The 19424-nt window shown below is 34.7% G+C and overlaps 1 protein-coding gene across 8 annotated transcripts in view; it reads right to left on the minus strand.

Moving 5' to 3' along the window:
• Positions 1–19424, minus strand: part of VWDE (von Willebrand factor D and EGF domains) — a 161316-nt gene that overhangs the window by 9904 nt on the left and 131988 nt on the right. For 5 of the 8 annotated variants that reach the window (XM_021935981.2, XM_021935980.2, XM_021935978.2 and 2 more), the window contains 10 exons: positions 18115–18229; positions 15783–16033; positions 14631–14850; positions 12874–13011; positions 9808–9948; positions 5172–5741; positions 3466–3561; positions 3287–3382; positions 2175–2270; positions 1489–1584 (listed from right to left, as the gene is read on the minus strand). In XM_021935981.2, coding sequence (XP_021791673.1) covers positions 1489–1584; positions 2175–2270; positions 3287–3382; positions 3466–3561; positions 5172–5741; positions 9808–9948; positions 12874–13011; positions 14631–14850; positions 15783–16033; positions 18115–18229 — 1819 coding nt within the window. The remainder of the gene's footprint in view (positions 1–1488; positions 1585–2174; positions 2271–3286; positions 3383–3465; positions 3562–5171; positions 5742–9807; positions 9949–12873; positions 13012–14630; positions 14851–15782; positions 16034–18114; positions 18230–19424) is intronic. The other 3 variants (XM_021935982.2, XM_021935984.2, XM_021935983.2) reach the window with 3 other exon arrangements.

Genomic DNA, 19424 nt, shown 5'->3' on the forward strand with positions numbered 1-19424 from the left:
GGAATGAAATTACTGGATAATCGCTTTGAAAGTATGTTCATTAAGTTTACAAATAACACTAAGCTTAGAAAAGCTAGAAAGGGAGCTGGAATTTAAAGTGGCGGTGTTTGTCCAAGATGACAGTGCTCCTGCTCTATCAAGAATGTAGAGGCTATCATTAGAATTCAGAATGCCATCAGTAAGCTAGAAGAAATGATTGCAAGTTAAGAGAAGACAATTCAACAGTGTTAACAGGATGGTTTGTAATCTGCTCAAATACATGTAGCCATGCACACCTCTTTATCGCCTTCCCAATTAAAATGGGGACACAGCACTCAAGTCCTAGCACACTCAAAAACATTCTTTGTTTTTGTTTCTTTATTTTTGTTTTGCTCTGAAAGACATCCCCAGTTTTATTTTTCACCCTAGATCCTACCCATTGACCAACATCTACTATAAATACTATTTTCTTCCTCACTCCACTTGCTAAAATTAATTTCTTCCTTCTCTGCTTCTAAGGAACTGTGTTTCAATAACATTACTTATCATAACTCAACTTGTATCATAGTTTTTTTCATAATTGTATCCCATGTCTCTGTCACTAACAGTATGTGACTTGAAATCAGGGCAAAAACCAAATGGATCCTTGTTTCCATTTGCATCATGCTTCACAGATAATTGGCCAGGTATAAACATTGAATTACACTTTCATTGAGAAAAAGTCATTAGATTATAATGAATTAGATCAAACATAGGTAATTGCAAACATTGCTGCCAAAGAAACAAGCTTAGGCTGGGCACAGTGGCTCACGCCTGTAATCCCAGTACTTTGGGAGGCTGAGGTGGGCGGATCACAAGGTCAGGAGTTCGAGACCAGCCTGACCAACATGGTGAAACCCCATCTCTACTAAAATTATGAAAATTAGCTGGGCATGGTGGCACACTCCTGTAATACCAGCCACTCAGGAGGTTGAGGCAGGAGAACAGTTTGAACCTGGGAGGCAGAGGTTACAGTGAGCCAAGATCATGCCACTGCACTCCAGCCTGGGTGACAGAGCAAGACTCTGTCTCAAAAAAAAACAAAAAAAAAAAACAAAAAAACAAGTCTGATACTGTGATAAATAAATAGAATAACATGAAGGGTATGCACTTAATTCAGAATTGCTTAGATATTTAATGAAATAAGGTGTTTGTATTGTGATGAAAAACTTAAAAGAGACCTAGAAGGTTCAACACATTTCTCTTCACCACAAGGTAGGTGAATGAGGGAAATATAAAAGCAAAAACAGTATTGGTTGGATAAGATAACAGTAAAGCTGTAAGACACCATATGGTTCAACACAAAAACAAAGGGAATGAAGATGAAAGAGTTTTAAAAATCTGTCTGAAATAACAACTTCATTCCTGTCTTGTCAGGTCAGTTTTACGTTTCTTAGGTGCACGTCTTCAGGACACTGGCATATTATAACTTTTAATTGATATGTTCATTGAAAATATTTCCCATTTTACCTGTACTACAGGTGGGTCCATACCAGCCAGGTTTGCACTGGCAAATATCTGGTGTAAGACACTGGCCTCCATTTTCACAGTGCCTGTTACAAACCACTGAGATCATAGAATAAAAAAAAAAAAGAAAGATTAGGCTTGGAGTAGTCATATTGTTGGTTTTTATCTAGCTAGCTCATAACTGCCAATCACATCTGCTAATTAATAAGATCACAGAGAAAGGTAAAATATAATTTATATTTGGGTTTAAAATGCTTTCTGATTCTCACTTTCAGTTATTTTATTTTATTTCATTTTTGGTTAATAGAGATGGAAAAAATAGAAAACCATTGAGCCAAGTGGTAAACAAGACTTGACTATTTGGGAAAAGTATTAGTTATTGATGAAAGCAGTCATAGACATAAATTTAAAAAGAAATTTACACGCAATTTAACAAATTTGAATTCCTGTTTTCTCAAAGAAAGGTCATGAAGAGCATCAGAGTGACGTTACTTCCCAAAACAAACTTCTTTATCTTAGTAATGGCCACTGTGGTTGATGCCAGTGCTATGCAGGACGGTAACTGTTGTCATCAATCATCAATGTGTGTTCTTTACTTAGAGTTTGGGTTCATTTCATGTAGCATTAAGGCCACCAACTATTCAAAGAAGCAGTTTCACTATATCAGACAGCAGGAGAGTTTTGCTTACTTGTTTCACACCTTGGTCCTACAAAACCATAAGGACAAGTGCAGAGATTCCCAGCCAAGCATGTGCCACCATGTTGACAAGGTGGGTTACAATGTTCTGCAGAAACAGATTATGTTATTAAGTCAGTTCTTAATTTTTAAAAAGTCAGTTTATATTTATAAAGCACTGTCACAATAAAATCTTGTTGTAATAGCAATTTATAATACATTAAGTTCTCTTTTACTACAAAATTTAGGTCTGTGGGACCGGCCATATTAATTCACACTGGAAACACTTACAAATCAGCAGCATGCTTTGATTAATAAAACTTTTTGTTAACTGGAAGGAAATACAGGACCTTAGCCCTCTTCTGGAAAGTGAGATTTGAACTTACGTATTCCTGCCTTACAAATAGAGCTTTCCTATAGTTCTATAGTTATTTTCGTATGCTATTTATATTGACTGTTTCTGTTATTTCACCCTAAATTTACGTTAATTTGTTAATTTGTAGTTTGCCTTGCCATAAAAACATTTAACATGGCTCTCAGCTTCTTCATAATTATATGCACCATCTACCAAACTATCTTTTCACATATTATTTTAAAATAAACAACTTATTTCTTTAAAGTATCATCCACTTTAGGAACGCTATTTCATACATTTTCCACTTAAGATTTAAACCAAAGCAATGCAATTATATGACTATAGATGCATTTTTAAAAATTCACATTTTAGATTTCTTCTTACTACTTTACATTTTCTAGTTATTTGGCATTTAACACTTTCTTTGAACCATATTTGGTAGGTCATTCAATAGCTGTCTTTTGCTTGAAGCTAAAATATTTGTAGATATATAGTACCTTATAACTAAACCTCAAATCATTTCAGAGGATAATTTTACTAATCACAAATAATCTATTGCTCCTTCAATCTCTGATTTAAGAAATTTAATTCTTTAGAATCTTTGAATAAATTATGTTTAATAAGTATTTTAAAATGTAGAGTCCTATACCAGCTTTGATAAGAATATTTTAGTATATACACAGTAAAACTGAATTGTCTTGTAAAACGATTTTTAAAGAAAATTATGCTATATTTTAGGCTTATATTTGATTTTTAATTTGAATTATCACCTTCATCACAGGTTGCTCCACGATGTCCTGGAAGACACTGACAAATGTTAGGCTTAATACATTTTCCATGATTTTTGCAATCAGGGTCACAAAGAGCTGTATAAAATAAAGCCCAGGTTTTAGACATATCAATTACCAAATAAAATGTATCATGCAAACTAATGAATGATGTTACCTACCAGTTTGGCAGTTAGAACCAATGTAACCAGGTTTACATTTGCAGACGTTTGGGGCAACACACTCCCTACTTTTTCCACATGGATATCTACAAATGGCTAAAAAAAAATCAAAGAAAAAAAGGTTGATTACTAAAACAGAACATACATATTGCCACAGACTTAGTTATAATAGAAGCAAAAGTCTCTGAAATTTGAATAGTTAACTAATAGCCCCTCTAGATAATACTGAGAACACAAGAACACAAGAACACAAGAACTCTCTTGCTTAAGTTTAGTCTCAAACGAGCCAAAACACAAAGCAAAACAATAACACAAGACAGCTTTTATGTTGTCAAAGCCAAAAAGTTGATTTTCATCAGAGAAAGCGATGTTAATAATTGTGAGAAGATAGAAATAATGCCTTTAAAATTAAAGTTGTGGGGAAAAGGAAGAGAGATCAGCCTGTTACTGTGTCTATATAGAAAGAAGTAGACATAAGAGACTCCATTTTGTTCTGTATTTGAAATGCTGTTAATCTGTGACCCTACCCCCAACCTTGTCCTTGCAAGAGACATGTGTTGGGGTGACTCAAGGTTTAATGGATTTTGGGCTGTGCAGGATGTGTCTTTGTTAAACAAATGCCTGAAGGTAGCTTGCTGGTTAAAAGTTATCACTATTCTCTTAATTTTAACTACCCAGAGACACGTACACGGCCAAAGGTCGCAGGGACCTCTGCCTAGGAAAGCTAGGTATTGTCCAAGGTTTATCCCCATGTGATAGGATGAAACAATGTTGCTAAAAGGTTTATCTCAAGGCACAGGATTTTCCTTTGAACTTATTCATATCACAGAGGTTTTTGTTCTTATGTCTTACTGCTAATTTCCTCCCTAAAAATGATCCTATTGTCCTGCCACTCCCCTGTCTTTAAGATGGTAAAGATAATTATCAATAAATACTAAGGGAACTCAGAGACCGGGGCCAGCGTGGGTCCTCTGTAAGCTGAGCGCCAGTCCCCTGGGCCCCGCTTTTCTTTCTCTATACTTTGTCTCTGTGTCTTATTTCTTTTCTCAAGTCTCTCGCTCCACCTTACGAGAAACACCCACAGGTGTGGAGGGGCAGGCCACCCCTTCAAAAGTGATATATGACTTGCTGTAATCTCAAAAGAGCTGGAAAGATTACAGAGAAACCTACTTCATGCAAATAAGCAAATATACCAGAATTAGAATTTGAAGTGCTAAATGCCCACCGTGAGCTGAAAAGAACACAGACCACAGTGTTAATCAGATCTATATTGACATCTTTTATCTGCTTAGCTGGTTAATGCTAGGAAATTCAGTGGGCACTCCAAAGCTCTGTTTCCTCATCTGTGTAATGGGAAAAATACTGCCCAATATGTGGGTTCATGTGGATTACATGACACAGTTGATACAAAATGTTTCCACAGACCCTGGAACACAGAAAGTACTCCAATATATTTGTAATACATATTATATAGTTGTAATACTCTATAATATTAACATGATTTTAATAAATAACTCAGAAAACCCACCTTTGTTCTTTCAAAATGTGGTAAGAATACAGTATAAATGATTAATAAATAAAATAAATGGAAACAAATGAACAAAGCGGAATAAATAGAAATTAGTAAATAGAAAAGCATATTTTTGTAATAACTTAAACTTGAATTAGATACTTTTCTTTGTATCTTCTGAAGAGTTTCATACTACCTCTGCAATTGACACCGTCTCCATAATACCCAAAGGGGCAGCGTCCACATTTGAAGTGACCATCTGAGCTTGGCACACAGGAAACACCAACAAAACAAGGCGAGTCAGCGCAAGGTGATATTTTGTTTGATCCAAACTTTTCTGGCAAAATAGTGATTGCTTTTGTAATAGACGACACAAACTCATCTTCATACTGTGTGTAATCTTGGGAAGACCTGCTAATTTGAGAATTATACCCTCCCATCTCTGTTTGGATATTGTTCTGGATATCATCCTTTGCTTTGCCATGGGTGCTGTTTGGGTTCATGCTTAAAGAGCTGCTTTTCTTCATAGAAACTTCCAACTCACCCAGACTGAGATTTGTACTGAGACTACGATCCACATGCTCAAAATCTGATATCTGATGGGAAATGGCCTTTACTGAATTATCCATTTGGGCTGTAATTAATTTTAGTGATGAGCGGGAGATGTTATTAGTCATGCTCAATAACTTTTTGACAGTAGCGGGAGTGGGAGTAAATCTTGTACCAATTAGTGAATATTCTGTTGATGGTGGCTGAAAATTTATACCTACACAACCAAAAAATAAAAAAATGTGAGTCAATAGCATTTATAAATAGTCTTCGCTACATGAAATATTTTACATTAATTCATTCATTCCTTCATTTAGTATCTACACTGTTGAACACTGTAGTAGGAGCTGTGTACTAATAAGAAATCATGACACTGTTTCTGCCTTCAAGGAGCTTATAATCTTTTGGGATACACAAAATAACCCAGAATGTTAAATAGTATAAAAGTCAAAGTACGATAATTTATTTTATTAAGATTTTGAAATGGCTAACAAACACCTGTTGATCACCTCATACACATGAGCCTCACAACAAAGGAAAGCACAGCCCCTATCCCTGAGCAATTTAGAATATTGTAAAGGATACAGACATGTGAGCCATTCACTATGAAACAATCATTGAGAACTACTACAAGAGTGACAAAAATAAAATGAAACCTACAGAAACACAGAGGAGTAAGTAATTTTGCCTGTAAATAAGACGGAGCTAAATGTATAAGTAAAAATTGGAAAATTACATAAATGCTATTATATATGAGAGGCAAGGAACCATGGTTCTAATAATGTTCCCAATGTGATAAAATGAGATTTTATGCCCCTATCTTTCTTGATTGCTCAACTAGAAATTAAAATATTTTTACATGTCTTTTTTTTGGGGGGAGGCTGTGTCATTGTTTATTTCTCCCTGCCAAAATACTTCATTTCCTTATAACACATTTTTACTTATTTGGTATCAAAAAATCTAATGAGTTTTAGAGTAAGGACACATTTTAAGCAGTGATTAGGTATGTTTTTCTAGTTATACTTTCTACTGCAAATTTAGGGTTTAATTTTGCACTGTTTTCATGCAAAGCAATTCTCAAAGGTATTAAAATATAAAAACAGAGAAAGCCAAGCCAAATCAAATCAAAACCAGAAAAAGATAGAAGAAAATGAACCAAAAAACAACAAAAATAATCCTTAACATAGTTGGCAACAAGTGAAATAAAAGATTTTTTAAAAATGTGAGGACTTCCTGAAACATAAAAAGTATGTGGGTTCAGACTAACAGAAACAAGAGTGCACCAAATATAGCCCCAAAAATAAATAAGGGCAATAAGGTAAGCACAACTAAGTGTCAAAAAAAAAATACAGAAAAGGTCCTGGACTAGCACTCCCCAGAAGACCTGCTTTAGATGATCTGGGCCAAGTCAGTGTCCCCTTCCCTCAGCCTCTGTACACAGAAGGGACTCCTTGCAGAACCAAATTGCTTTACGTGAACCTTCTCCTTAGGTGAGTTTTTATTATCTGTTTATTGTGAGAATTGGACAAAGAAGCAGAGAAGAATTGAAACTGCAGATTGCAAAAATTACCATTGAAGAAAGTAAGAAAAGAGCATATGTTAGCCAATGCCTGTTAGTAAAGTACATTTTTTTTTTTTTTTTGAAATGTAATGATTTGATGTTCCTATGAAGGTATATATCAGAGATAGAAAAAAAAATTACGGAATACAAGAATCATGAGAAGATATTGGTCTTACAGATATTAAAACATAGTATAAAGCCACACTAATCAAAACAAAGTATTATTGGTATAGAAAAAGACTATTAGAAAATAACATAATAGAAAACTCAGAAATATATCTCAACATATAAGGGATTTTAAATAAAAATATGATATTTAAATTCAATGTGGCTTATTTTATATATGGTACTACATAATTGTTATTCACCTGGAAGAAAAAAAAGTATTGGACCTCTACTTCATATCATAAAGTAACAAGTTTCAAAGGAATTAAAAACTAAATGTAAAATATAAAATAATAAATGCTCTAAAAGATAATTTAAGAGTTCATATTTATAACTTAAACTTTGAGAGATCCTTAATATATTTGTGACATTATATAAAAAATTTAAATGAAATACCAGCAAATCAAAAGTAGCAGTACATTTATGGAAAAACATATCAGGATTAGACTTGTATCTATTTAAAAAGCTATAAATAAAATATTTAAAAATATATTTACTTGATTACATAAAATTTAATGCTTTCATAAAAAACAGAACACAGATAAAGGCAAACCGCAGAGATAAACACAATAATTTCAAGTACAGATTATATATGGGATCTGAATATACAAGGTGGCCAGAATATATAAAGTAACCCTACAAATCAATAAAAAAGGAGAGCAAAAGGATAGCAATTAGCAGAAAGACAAATCTAAATGATTATTTGAAAAAATTAATCCCAATTAAATAGATAACGTTTGGCAACTTCTGTCTAGGAAAAATCAAAAACCGTAACAGTGGAAAAATATAACTAAACAACTTTGGAGATGAGGAAAGTGAAAAAGCTACATATAAGAAGACAATTTTAATTATACAAGAATATTACATGTAATTGTATACAAGAATTTGAAATCTAAATGTGACAAATGATTTTCTGGCAAAATACAAATGGTTAAATTGACTAAAGTGGAGGTACAAACATTGATGGAAATAGGAAAACAATCTAAACTTACTACCCAAAATGATGCGAGGACAGATAATCTAATGAAAAAATTTTACCAAATAGTTAAGGGAACAGTGTTTTCAAAACTGCTGCAATGTACAAAAAAAGAGGAAAAGTTTTATAAACACTTTATTAAAGTGGCATAATCATATAGTCAATATATTTGTGACATTATATAAAAAATTCAAACGAAATATTAGCAAATCAAAAGTAGCAGTACATTTATGGGAAAATATATCAGGATTAGACTTGTATCTATTAACATAATTATATGATATAATTGCATAAAGACAATATGGAAAATATATAATGATGTTGAAATATAATACGTATTAATTATTGGTTTTAAATATTGTGAGAAAATTAGTCTAAGGAAACTTTGTTAACTGCAATTATAGCAAGTAATAAATGATGCTGAAAAAACATTTGATAACATTTAAAACCCACTCCTGATTTAAAACTAGGAATTCTGGAAAAGCAACTAATAAAAGGAAAATTCATTAACTGGATAAAGGGTATCAAGCAGAAACTACAGTGATATCACAGTCAATAGTGAAACCAGAGAAGAATTCCCATACCATTAACAAAGCCCTCCCTTCCCTACAAGCTTTGTACTAGAGGTACACTACACTGCAATAAGAGTGTAAGTTTGAGACCCTGGTCTCTTCAGTTAGATTGCTCAGGCTCAACTCTCTTCTGTAGTTTAAAACTCCATAATCTGAACACATTACTTAACCCTTCTATGTTTCTGTTTAGTCATCTGTAAAATAGAAGTAATAACAGTTACTGTAAATAGCTATTATGAGGATTTAATGAGGTAAGATACAAAAAATGTCTGCCTAGTGCTGGCACATTATAAGTATAAATTAAATCTCACTATTGAGACTAGAAAGTAAATAAGAATAGCAGACAAAACTCCCTATTTGCAAAAAACAATTATTGTCTGTCAATAAAATCAAGAAAGAGAATCCACTATAAACCATCAGAGTATTCAGTAACATGACAACACAGGAATAATATGAAAATCAAGACACATTTCCTAGGTTCCAGGAATGAAAAATATCTTGAGAGATAATCCATTCACAATAACATTTGATAATACAGAATGCAAAGGTGTAAAGAAAGTCAATGTGAAATGTACAAGAACTTTATGAAGACAATCACAGAATGATTGAACCAAATAAGGGCTATTAAGAAAGCACTATGACACAGGTAAGGCCTTGTGAAACAGTGAACTTCTTATCACTTTTAGGGTTTGAGCAGATACTGGATGACCAATTTCCAGGGATTTATAAAATATAAGTTTGAAATAGTCACTTCCAACCATTAGCTTCTCCGAAATCACTTTAAACGATGCTTTGTCCATTAGAGGACATAAATGCATTTTTTTTCTAAAATATAACCCAGATGATTGAATAGATTAGGAAGAGAAGGAATAAATTTTAAACCGCATTATATAACCTTTAGGTGATCTTTCTAAAAATAAAAATACCTGAGGAATAAATATGTTGGTCTTTTAGAAAACAAACAAGAGGAATTACTTGTCATTAGATTTTAACTATGACCATTACTTACTAAGGGCATTTCTGTTTGTTGGCTTAACATGCCTCTTTCTCCCCTGGGCATCTTTATCATCCTCTTCCTTATTTATACTTTTATCAGATCTTGTGAGAACCACAATGTGTGTAGTAAATTTATTTAAAAACTGTGTTTCAACTGTAAATGAGAACAAGAAAAACAGATGAGACTTAAACTATTATACAACCAAAGCACCACAAATAAGAACATACAATACGAATGCCACTTGGATGGAAATCTGCAAATTAGATTAAATAAGTAGCTAAAATGTCATCTCTTCTGCCCACTTTTCTGGTATGTACTGAATTGTGTCCCCCCAAAATTCATATGTTAAATCCCTACTCCTAAATGTGAATGTGTTTGGAGACAGAGTCTTTAAGGGGGTAAAAGATTAAATGAGATCATAAGAGTGGCACCCTAATCCTGGTGTCCTTACAAAAAGAGGAAGAGATACCACACATGCAGGAAAGACCTGGTAAGAACGTAGCCAGTCTGCAAACCAGAGATATCTCACCACAAATCAACCCTACTCGCACCTTAATCTTGAACTTTCAACATTCAGAAATGTGAGAAATAAATTTCTGTTGTTTAAGTCCCCCAGTCTGTTATGGCAGCCCAAGCTAATGTACTTTCCTTCAGTTGCATTCACCCACCCAATCAATTTTGCCTGTTTTGGTTCGCCGACAGAACTTTGTCCTTCACGCTATTGATTCTTATGTGCCCCACTAGTTAGCAATAACCTCAAGAATCACTGTGCTTTATTCATGTTGATATTCATTGACTCTGGTGCCTATCATAAAACTAAGAAAACACAACCAACAACCAAAAATCCTTTTGTATTAATAAGCCCCTTCCTACAATACACAAATGACGCTGACAATGTTAAGAAACATATTTAGTCACTCATGTGTGAAGGGATTTGGTTCAACTTGTTTTTCTCTTAAATGCCACTGAATGAAGTTTTTATTGAAGAAATGGGCCTGTCTGGGAAAGAATACTGCTAGATCACTTATTAGAGTGGAAGGTGTGAATATTAGGGATGGGATATTCAGGAGTAAATGTGAGAAGCAGAAGTAGAGAATTCCCCTTACCATCCTATACTGTGTTGCTCATATCTGTGGGGCTAGGCAGGCTCAGCTCAATTTGAAGCACAAGATGCTGCTGCTTCCTTAGTACATAATGTCATCAAAGAGGGTCCCATTCACTTAATTAAACCCAAGGTGTGGATCTTCAACACTGTCTTCTGTAACTTAGTTTTTTCTCTTTTAATCTTTTAAAATGTCGATGCTCACCAATTTTTTTTTTGTCCACTTTCCTCTAAATCTAAGGGTTTTCCCTGAACAATTCTATGACATAGCTGATGATTCTAAGAATTACATTTTTAAGTTAATCCTCCTTTCTGAGCTCACACGGATATTCCATAGTAAAAGTTTCTGTGCATCCAAACTGAATTCATTATAATTCCCCTCCAAAACAACTTGTTCTTCCAATACATTGCTTGCGTGTCTTAGTCAGCTTGAGCTGCCATAAGAAAATACCACAGACTGGGAGGCTTAAACAACAGAAATTATCTTGCCATTCTGGAGGTTCAATGATCCAAGATCAAAGTGATCAGACTGGCTGGTTGAGTTTTTGGTGAAGGCTCTCTTCCTGGCTTGAAGACGGCTGCTTTCTTGATCTGTCCATATATCACAAGCTCTCTGGTGTCTCTTCACATAAGGATACTAATTCTATGGGATCAGGGCTCCACCCTTATAACTGCATTTAACCTTAATTACTTCCTTTCTCCAAATATAGCCACACCTGGAGTTAGGGCTTCAACACATAAATTTTGGGGGGACGCAGTTTCATCCATAGCAATGTAAATGCAAATTGTACACACCCATTCACTAAAATCAAACACTTAAAACTTAATGAATCTCTTTCTCTCATCATACTAATCCCAGTCACTGACCAAGTACAATCAACTTGCTTCTTTAGTATCCCTTTCATCATTACCTCATCTTAGGTTAGTATATCTTCATCTTTTTCCTATATATTTGAAACATTTTCTTAACTCTTCCCACCTTCAGATTTACACAGTTCCTTACCCACAAGTGGTCCATCCTACACACTACTTCTTTTTTTTTTTTTTTTTTTTTGAGACTGAGTCTGGCTCTGTCGCCCAGGCTGGAGTGCAGTGGCCGGATCTCAGCTCACTGCAAGCTCCGCCTCCCGGGTTTACGCCATTCTCCTGCCTCAGCCTCCGGAGTAGCTGGGACCACAGGCGCCCGCCACCTCGCCCGGCTAGTTTTTTGTATTTTTTAGTAGAGACGGGGTTTCACCGTGTTAGCCAGGATAGTCTCGATCTCCTGACCTTGTGATCCGCCCGTCTCAGCCTCCCAAAGTGCTGGGATTACAGGCTTGAGCCACCGCGCCCGGCTCACACTACTTCTTAAACTATCTCACATGGTAAACTGTATCGTGTTTCTCTCCTACTTCAAAATTTTAAGGGAGTCTCCATGGTTTTTAGGTGGTCTTGCTACTGCTTACCTCTCTAGCTCTAACTCTTGTAGCAGCCCCCCTTTCTTCCTATATTCCAGGCACACTGAACTATTCACAATGGTTGCCCAGAGTGCTGTGATGTTACCTGCTTCTGTCCCTTTGTTCCTGCTGTTGCTTTTGCCTGGAATGCCTTTCTCTCTCTTGATCTATCAAATTCAGTTCTCATGTGTCTAGTATAGTCTAGTCGCTTCCTTTTTTAAAAGTTTTTCACCGTTTCTCCAGGTAGATAAGATTCCCTTTGTAGTATTCCTACTAGCCCTTTTGTGATTTCTATCAAAAGACACAGAACACTTTATTGTACTGTGTAATTACTAGTCATATTCCCTGCTGTTACACTTTACTTATTAAGTCAGAGGACATGTCTTACATATTTTTGCATCCTTTGTATCTAGTTCAATGCATGACACTTAATTCATTTACACTGAATAAATACATGAGTCAAAAACAGAAACTATGCTATTAAAAAATAATTAAATGCAGCAAAAAAAAAATCTCATAGCAGAAAATAAGAACTTTTACCATGGCATATTTTTCCATCCCCATAAAATCCTTTTGGACATGAACCACAATGATAGGAGCCAAAGGTATTCAGGCATTCTACTCCCTGAAAGCAAGGCTTGGAGTCACACTCATCAACATCCTCCTGGCAATTTTTGCCTGTACAAAATATAGGTCAAGAGCTCAAATTATTTAATTTGAAAAACGTTGTATGTCCAATTGGCTTATTATATAACTTCTACTTTTCATATCTGTCCTTCTAACCCCAAAAGGGCTGCTATGCATTATGAGGATAGAAGTATGCTATTTTTAAAACTTACTGTATACTCAAATATAAAGTCACTAATTATATTCAATTTAATATTAAACCAGACCTTTCAAGTACATACAACTTTGTTTTGTAAATAAGATGAGTTAAGATTTCCATTAATATTTGAGGCAAAAAGTTTCATATTACAGCAATAATTTGAATTTTGTTTAAAAAGTCAGTAATTTTTAAAAGTTATTTAGGATGGTTGTTCAACTTAAGGCCAAATTGTTTAGTCTAGTTACGAAAATTGTTTATGTTAGGAAAGTCAGTCTGTCCTTAGTCAAAGTTTTTGAGTTGATGTGGTACTCTGAAATGCTTAACAACTCATCTGAATGAATAAATTCAGTCATATATGGATGGTAGCACTTATTATACTAAAATTTATGAGGCAATCAACATTTGAATTCTTTCAAATATAGTCTACAGTGGAGTAGAAAAGAGACCAATATTCATAGTTCCAAATGATAAAATTGTTTTAAAATGCTGAAGAGGTGGGGCGTGGCAGCTCACACCTGTAATCCCAGCACTTTGGGAGGCTGAGACGGGCAGATCACGAGGTCAGGAGATCGAGACCATCCACGCCTACATGGTGTAATCCCATCTTTACTAAAAATACAAAAAAAATTAGTCAGGCATGGTGGCAGGTGCCTGTAATCCCAGCTGCTCAGGAGGCTGAGGCAGGAGAATGGCGTGAACCCAGGAAGCAGAACTTGCAGTGAGTTGAGACCATGCCATTGCACTCCAGCCTGGGTGACAGAGCGAGACTCCGCCTCAAAAAAAAAAAAAAAAAAAGTGCTGAAGAAAATTAGAAGACACATAAATATTCTGCTCGTTCTACTGTATTGTTAAAATAGGTGTCTTCAAGAAAAATATCAGCTCATTAACTATATATTTACTTACTTAATATTTACATCTATTAAACGTAAAGAAAGTATTCATATGAGTTTTTAAGAAGCCATGGGAAATTAAAGGTTGGCAGTCATATATTTCTGTAATCACACATTTTAGGACAATTAATGAGTTAGTAAATATGCTAACATTTCATTTGATTTCAACTTTTTACCATGATATTTCTAAGTCAATGAATTATCAGTAAAATCTCTCTTAAATGGTAACTTTTGTATTTTCTCTGGCATAACTCCTTTATTTTTCCGTATTATATCTTAATAGTAATACATTTTAATATACTTCTCACTACCAAATATAGGTAGGAATGTTTAGAAACCTGCAAAACAGGTTCCTACATTGCTATAACAGTTATAAAAATTAGCAAAATTGTAATAGTGTATGGAATTTACAATTTACAAGAACAAGAGATATGGATAGTAATTATATTTGTAATAACTTTTATTAAAATTGTAAAGATGTGTACTAAAAACTTTAGGACCACACATTTGCTTGAGTGATCTGTAGATGTGTGTTTCAATGAGTTTTTCTTTCTAATTTGTTATGAGGAGCAAAATCTTACCTTTGAGCTCAGGTGGACAATCACAGGAATAATTGTGAAAACCACTAATACAGCTGCCAAGACCACAAGGGTTGGATTGGCACCCACTAGTGTTGACTTCGCAAAGGCTACCATGGAAGCCAGGCAAGCAGACACACAGGTACACTCCACTCCCTGGAGGAAAGTTCCTATCAGACACACACGATCCACCATTCAAGCAATCACAAGACTTCACAGTCACCTACAAAAGAAAAAAAAAGGAAATGTCTTATTTTTCAATAAAATTATCTTCCGTTTATGCCACAGAAATCATGACAGGCATGTGTGTTTATGTACAAGTATGACCAAATCACTTATATTTGATACACACACACACACACACACACAAATGTAATATAAAATTATATTAAAAATAGTTTAATAAGGCAATTACGCCCAGTCCCAGTTGCAAAACCACAATATAATACTAAGGATAACTTGTCTTAAAAAAAAAGTTACAAGATGATCAATTTCTGTCATGCAAGTAGAACAACGTAAAAAAAAAAGTCATTAAAGTGGACTGCAGTTAATCACCTGGGTTATTCACAAACGTAGAGAGCAAATGATCTCCTGAATTACTGGGTTAATATGGCATAGAACGCAGCTGCTCTTCACAATATTACTTCAGTGTAAAAGTGTGTTCCAAGTTTCAAACGAGCAATGGACACATAAAGGGTTTGTAAGTATTAAGTGCTCATGACTGACATAATCAAAAGAAAAGCCAATAAAGAAAGGAATTATAGTTGCCAGTTAGTTATCTCAAGTCGTATTTATAATCTTGATTTCTAATTCAACATCTCAGGCCCTTTCACTTGATGGAAGAGGGTATAATTATCAATCTTAGATTAATCACACATCTTTCATGAAGGTGGAGTTTCTCCTTGTTACAGGGAAGTGCAAAATAAAACAGTAAAGAAATTATTAATTTATATCTGTGCTTCTGGGCTTGAGACTCTCTAAGGTTTTAAATTCTTACAAAGAATAGTCAAAAGTTTGGGCAGTTTAATTTTCCATACAATGTTTAATAACTTTGTTGCTCTTTACAACTAGGAATATGGCTTATATTTTAAATTCAAATAAAGTTGTTAAAATTGCAAAAGAATCCAGTGACACTTATGTAATTATAAAGATTACCTCAATTGTGACTCTAGTTTCAGCATCGCAGTCATCATTAAGGCGTAGAGTAAATTGTTGGGGAGTTAGTAACTCTGTTTTCCACATAAAAAGCCCTGCAGAGGAAACACTTGCTCCTTCAGGACCAGAGTCCAACGTAAAGTGGATGTCAGAACCTTCCGGATCGAAGGCCACGAACTGATACTCAAAGTTTTCACCATAAAATGTCTGTAATTTGTCTTGCAATACTTGAATTACCGGGGGCTGGTTGTCTGTAATAGAGGAAACACTTAACTTTATACCCGTGAGAAAAAGGAATGAAGTGTACTTCTGAGAGCTCCCACAGAGATATGAATTTTGATAAAGACTGAACTCTGTTAAAAGGTCTATTAGCTGTTTTCATTTTTTTTTTTAACATTCTGAGTAAGTTCAATTCCATTCTTAGACATCTGAAAGTAATTGACAGGTGCAAGACCTCAGGCATTATCATGAAAGTATGAAAGCACTTTGGATATAGCACAGAATATATAAATACACATGCACTATCCACACTGGATGCTGCGCCTCTTCTGTCTTAACTTACTTCTTGGTGTTGACTGCCTCACTACTCTCTCTCTCTCTCTCTGGCTGCGGATCTTTTGCACTCTGTTTCTTTCAGCCTCACTTTCTCCCTCTACTCCCTTTCTCTATTCCTCCCTCACTGTCCATGACTGCTCCGTTTCTTTGGCTCCTCTGAACGTTTCTCGCTGTACTTGCCTCCCCAACTATAATACATGGAAGCCATTAGTCATACTCATCTTCTGCTCCTCGGATATTCTTCCAGTGACTGAGTGCACACACTAAAACAGAAGCTATTTCAGGATGGGCATGGTGGCTCACACCTGTAATCCCAGCACTTTGGGAGGCCAAGGCGGGTGGATCACCTGAAATCAGGAGTTCCAGACCAGCCTGACCAACATGGTGAAACCTTACCTCTACTAAAAATAAAAATTAGCAGGCATGGTGGTGGGTACCTGTAATCCCAGCCACTCCAGAGGTTGAGGCAGAATAATTGCTTGAACCTGGGACGTGGAGGTTGCAGTGAGCTGAGATTGTGCCGCTGTGCTCCAGCCTGGGAGACAGAATGAGATTCTGTCTCAAAAAAAAAAAAAAAAAAAAAAAAAAAAAAGGCTATTTTAGAGGACAGGCAGAATTCCCTTCACACTCATGAAACAACTGAAAACTTCTTTTTATATTGTGTTATATTAAAAAAAGTCTACCTTTTCAGCCCACTGGCTTAACAGTTGGAACAAATAGCCCCATTACATTCTATTGTGCACAAACACCCTGCTTGCATCCACAAAGCACTAATGCCCCGAGGTTGTAGCTCTGGCTCCTGTTCTGCCCCTGCATATCCTTACACAAGCAGCCTAATTTATTGATTTTAATTTCCTCATCCTCAGTATGAGAGATTTAAAGGACATGATATTTTTATGGCCCTTTATGACTTTGAACACCATGAGACTATAATGAATCAGTCAGTCAAACAATAGCCATTGAAAAAACAGAGGCACCAGTTCAGAAGTTGTATTGTATTTTTCATCTCTTGTACTATATTTTTCCTTAAATTTCCATTGTCTTTCCACAGCATTCCATGAGTCTTAAACCTAAACAGTGAATCATCTAGTAAATGTAATGAAACACAGTAATGAAATATGCACATACAATTATAATGATATTACAAAGCATAGTATAAATATAAAGTTGTATGACTCCCTTAAATAAAATTACATGGGGCCAGGAAATAATTGTGTCCTATTGTCTCTAATAATGTCTGATCTCCCCATGAGGAAAGAGAACTTGGACACCTACATGGAACCAACATAACTCTATTTATGAAAGTGAGGAAGTTATATGGTACGTGACTGCAGTTTGGGGTATTATTTGAAACAAAGTATCTCAACATTATCTGTACCCAATATTATACTCATCACATCACACAACAGTAGTGCTGGAAGGCACTTTATAGATTACTGAGTCCAGATACCTTGTTTAACAGGCGCTGAATCCATGGCCTTTGAGCTTAAATGGTTAATAACATCACAAAACTGAACAGAGGTAAAGCTAAGCATAGGAAATTGTGTGTAAGTGAGTTAATAATTCCCATTTCTTGCATTAATAAATCACATATGCTTTCCTAATCAAATATTAAAATAAATATCCTATATCCTCAAAGTAAATTTTGCAGTTAGGAGAGATGCTAAATTAAACACAGAGGTCATTCATTTTAAACACATTTATGTAACTTCTGGCTGAAAATCACTTTTAAAATGTCTCGTATAGGAAATATTTGGATTAATAAAGAATAACTTACTTTCTAAAAATGACCAAGTAAATCTTGAAATTTTGGGTCTACAAATCAAACAAGCGCTGGTTGGATTTTTGTCTCCTTCAACATAGCAGAGTCCATCAATAATGCAAACATTTTCCTAATGGAAAATTTTTAAAAAGAAAGCATCAATAAAGTACACCTTTAGTTAGCATATAGAAAAAAACTGTACAAGGAAGGATGGCAATACATGTACTGATGATTCCAAAGAAAGCACATACATCTATGTTGTTACTTCATAATCATAAGTGAATATAAGAAAACAAATTACCTGAATGTCTATAAAACTGATCAATTTGGAGGTAATAAAAGTATATATAACTTTTACCTTTACAAAGTTATAGCTTATAATTTATAAATAACATGGGAGAAAATCTCTCTTTTGGTGTTTTTCACTGCTGAACTCATTCTGGGAGTACTTTATTCATAAAGAAATAAAAGCAACTTCTTTTTTTTTCCTCCACAATTTATAAAATCACATTAGATTATAGTTATCTTCCGTTTCCCTAGCAGCCCACTATGGTCTGTGAACACAGTCAACTAGACCGGATCCTTGGCATAATTATCCACACTTGATAATGGATATCATTACACCAAACATGTGAAAGAGATGCTGATAAGCACAGAAAGAACATTAAATGTAGCAAGTATTCTTGAGGAGAAGACTAAATTTTATTCAGGAGATATAAACTTAGCTCATTTTACGAAATCTCCTTTAACATCACTTGGAAAATTGCACAAAAGTTAGAGCAAAATAGCTCCAGGAGGAGAAAACAATCTTGAATAATAATATTTTCAAAGTACTTATGGATATACAGAAATGAAATATTTGGGAAAAAATAAAAATCAAACCATTTCTCAAAACCAGAGATTTGGTCTGATGACTAATCTCAAGAAAATAAATTTTAAACTTAGAAAAAATAATACTTTAAAATTTTCATGTACATAAATATTATTTGGATGCACCTCAGCTTTGAAGAGTCAAGTGAAATTTTACCCATGGAGTCTGTTGAGTCAGCAGTTCACATATGAGACAGCCCTTCTGATAAATACGGTAGGCTGGATATAGATTGAAAAGAAGTTGTGATTGCAACTCCGCTCAGGCTGCACTGCTGTTCTGTAATCCATCAAGTGGCAGGTATTTACATGCTCCAATAAACTTAGTTGCCAGGAAATACTCCCCATAAAAATATTAACTTTATACATTCTACAAATTTTAACCAAATGTACGTCACTTGATGCAAAGAAGACTAGGTAACAACATGAGATCTCTTATTGGAAAGTCATTATTACTA

This window comes from Papio anubis, chromosome 4, assembly GCF_008728515.1.
Source record: "Papio anubis isolate 15944 chromosome 4, Panubis1.0, whole genome shotgun sequence".
NCBI lineage: Eukaryota > Metazoa > Chordata > Mammalia > Primates > Cercopithecidae > Papio > Papio anubis.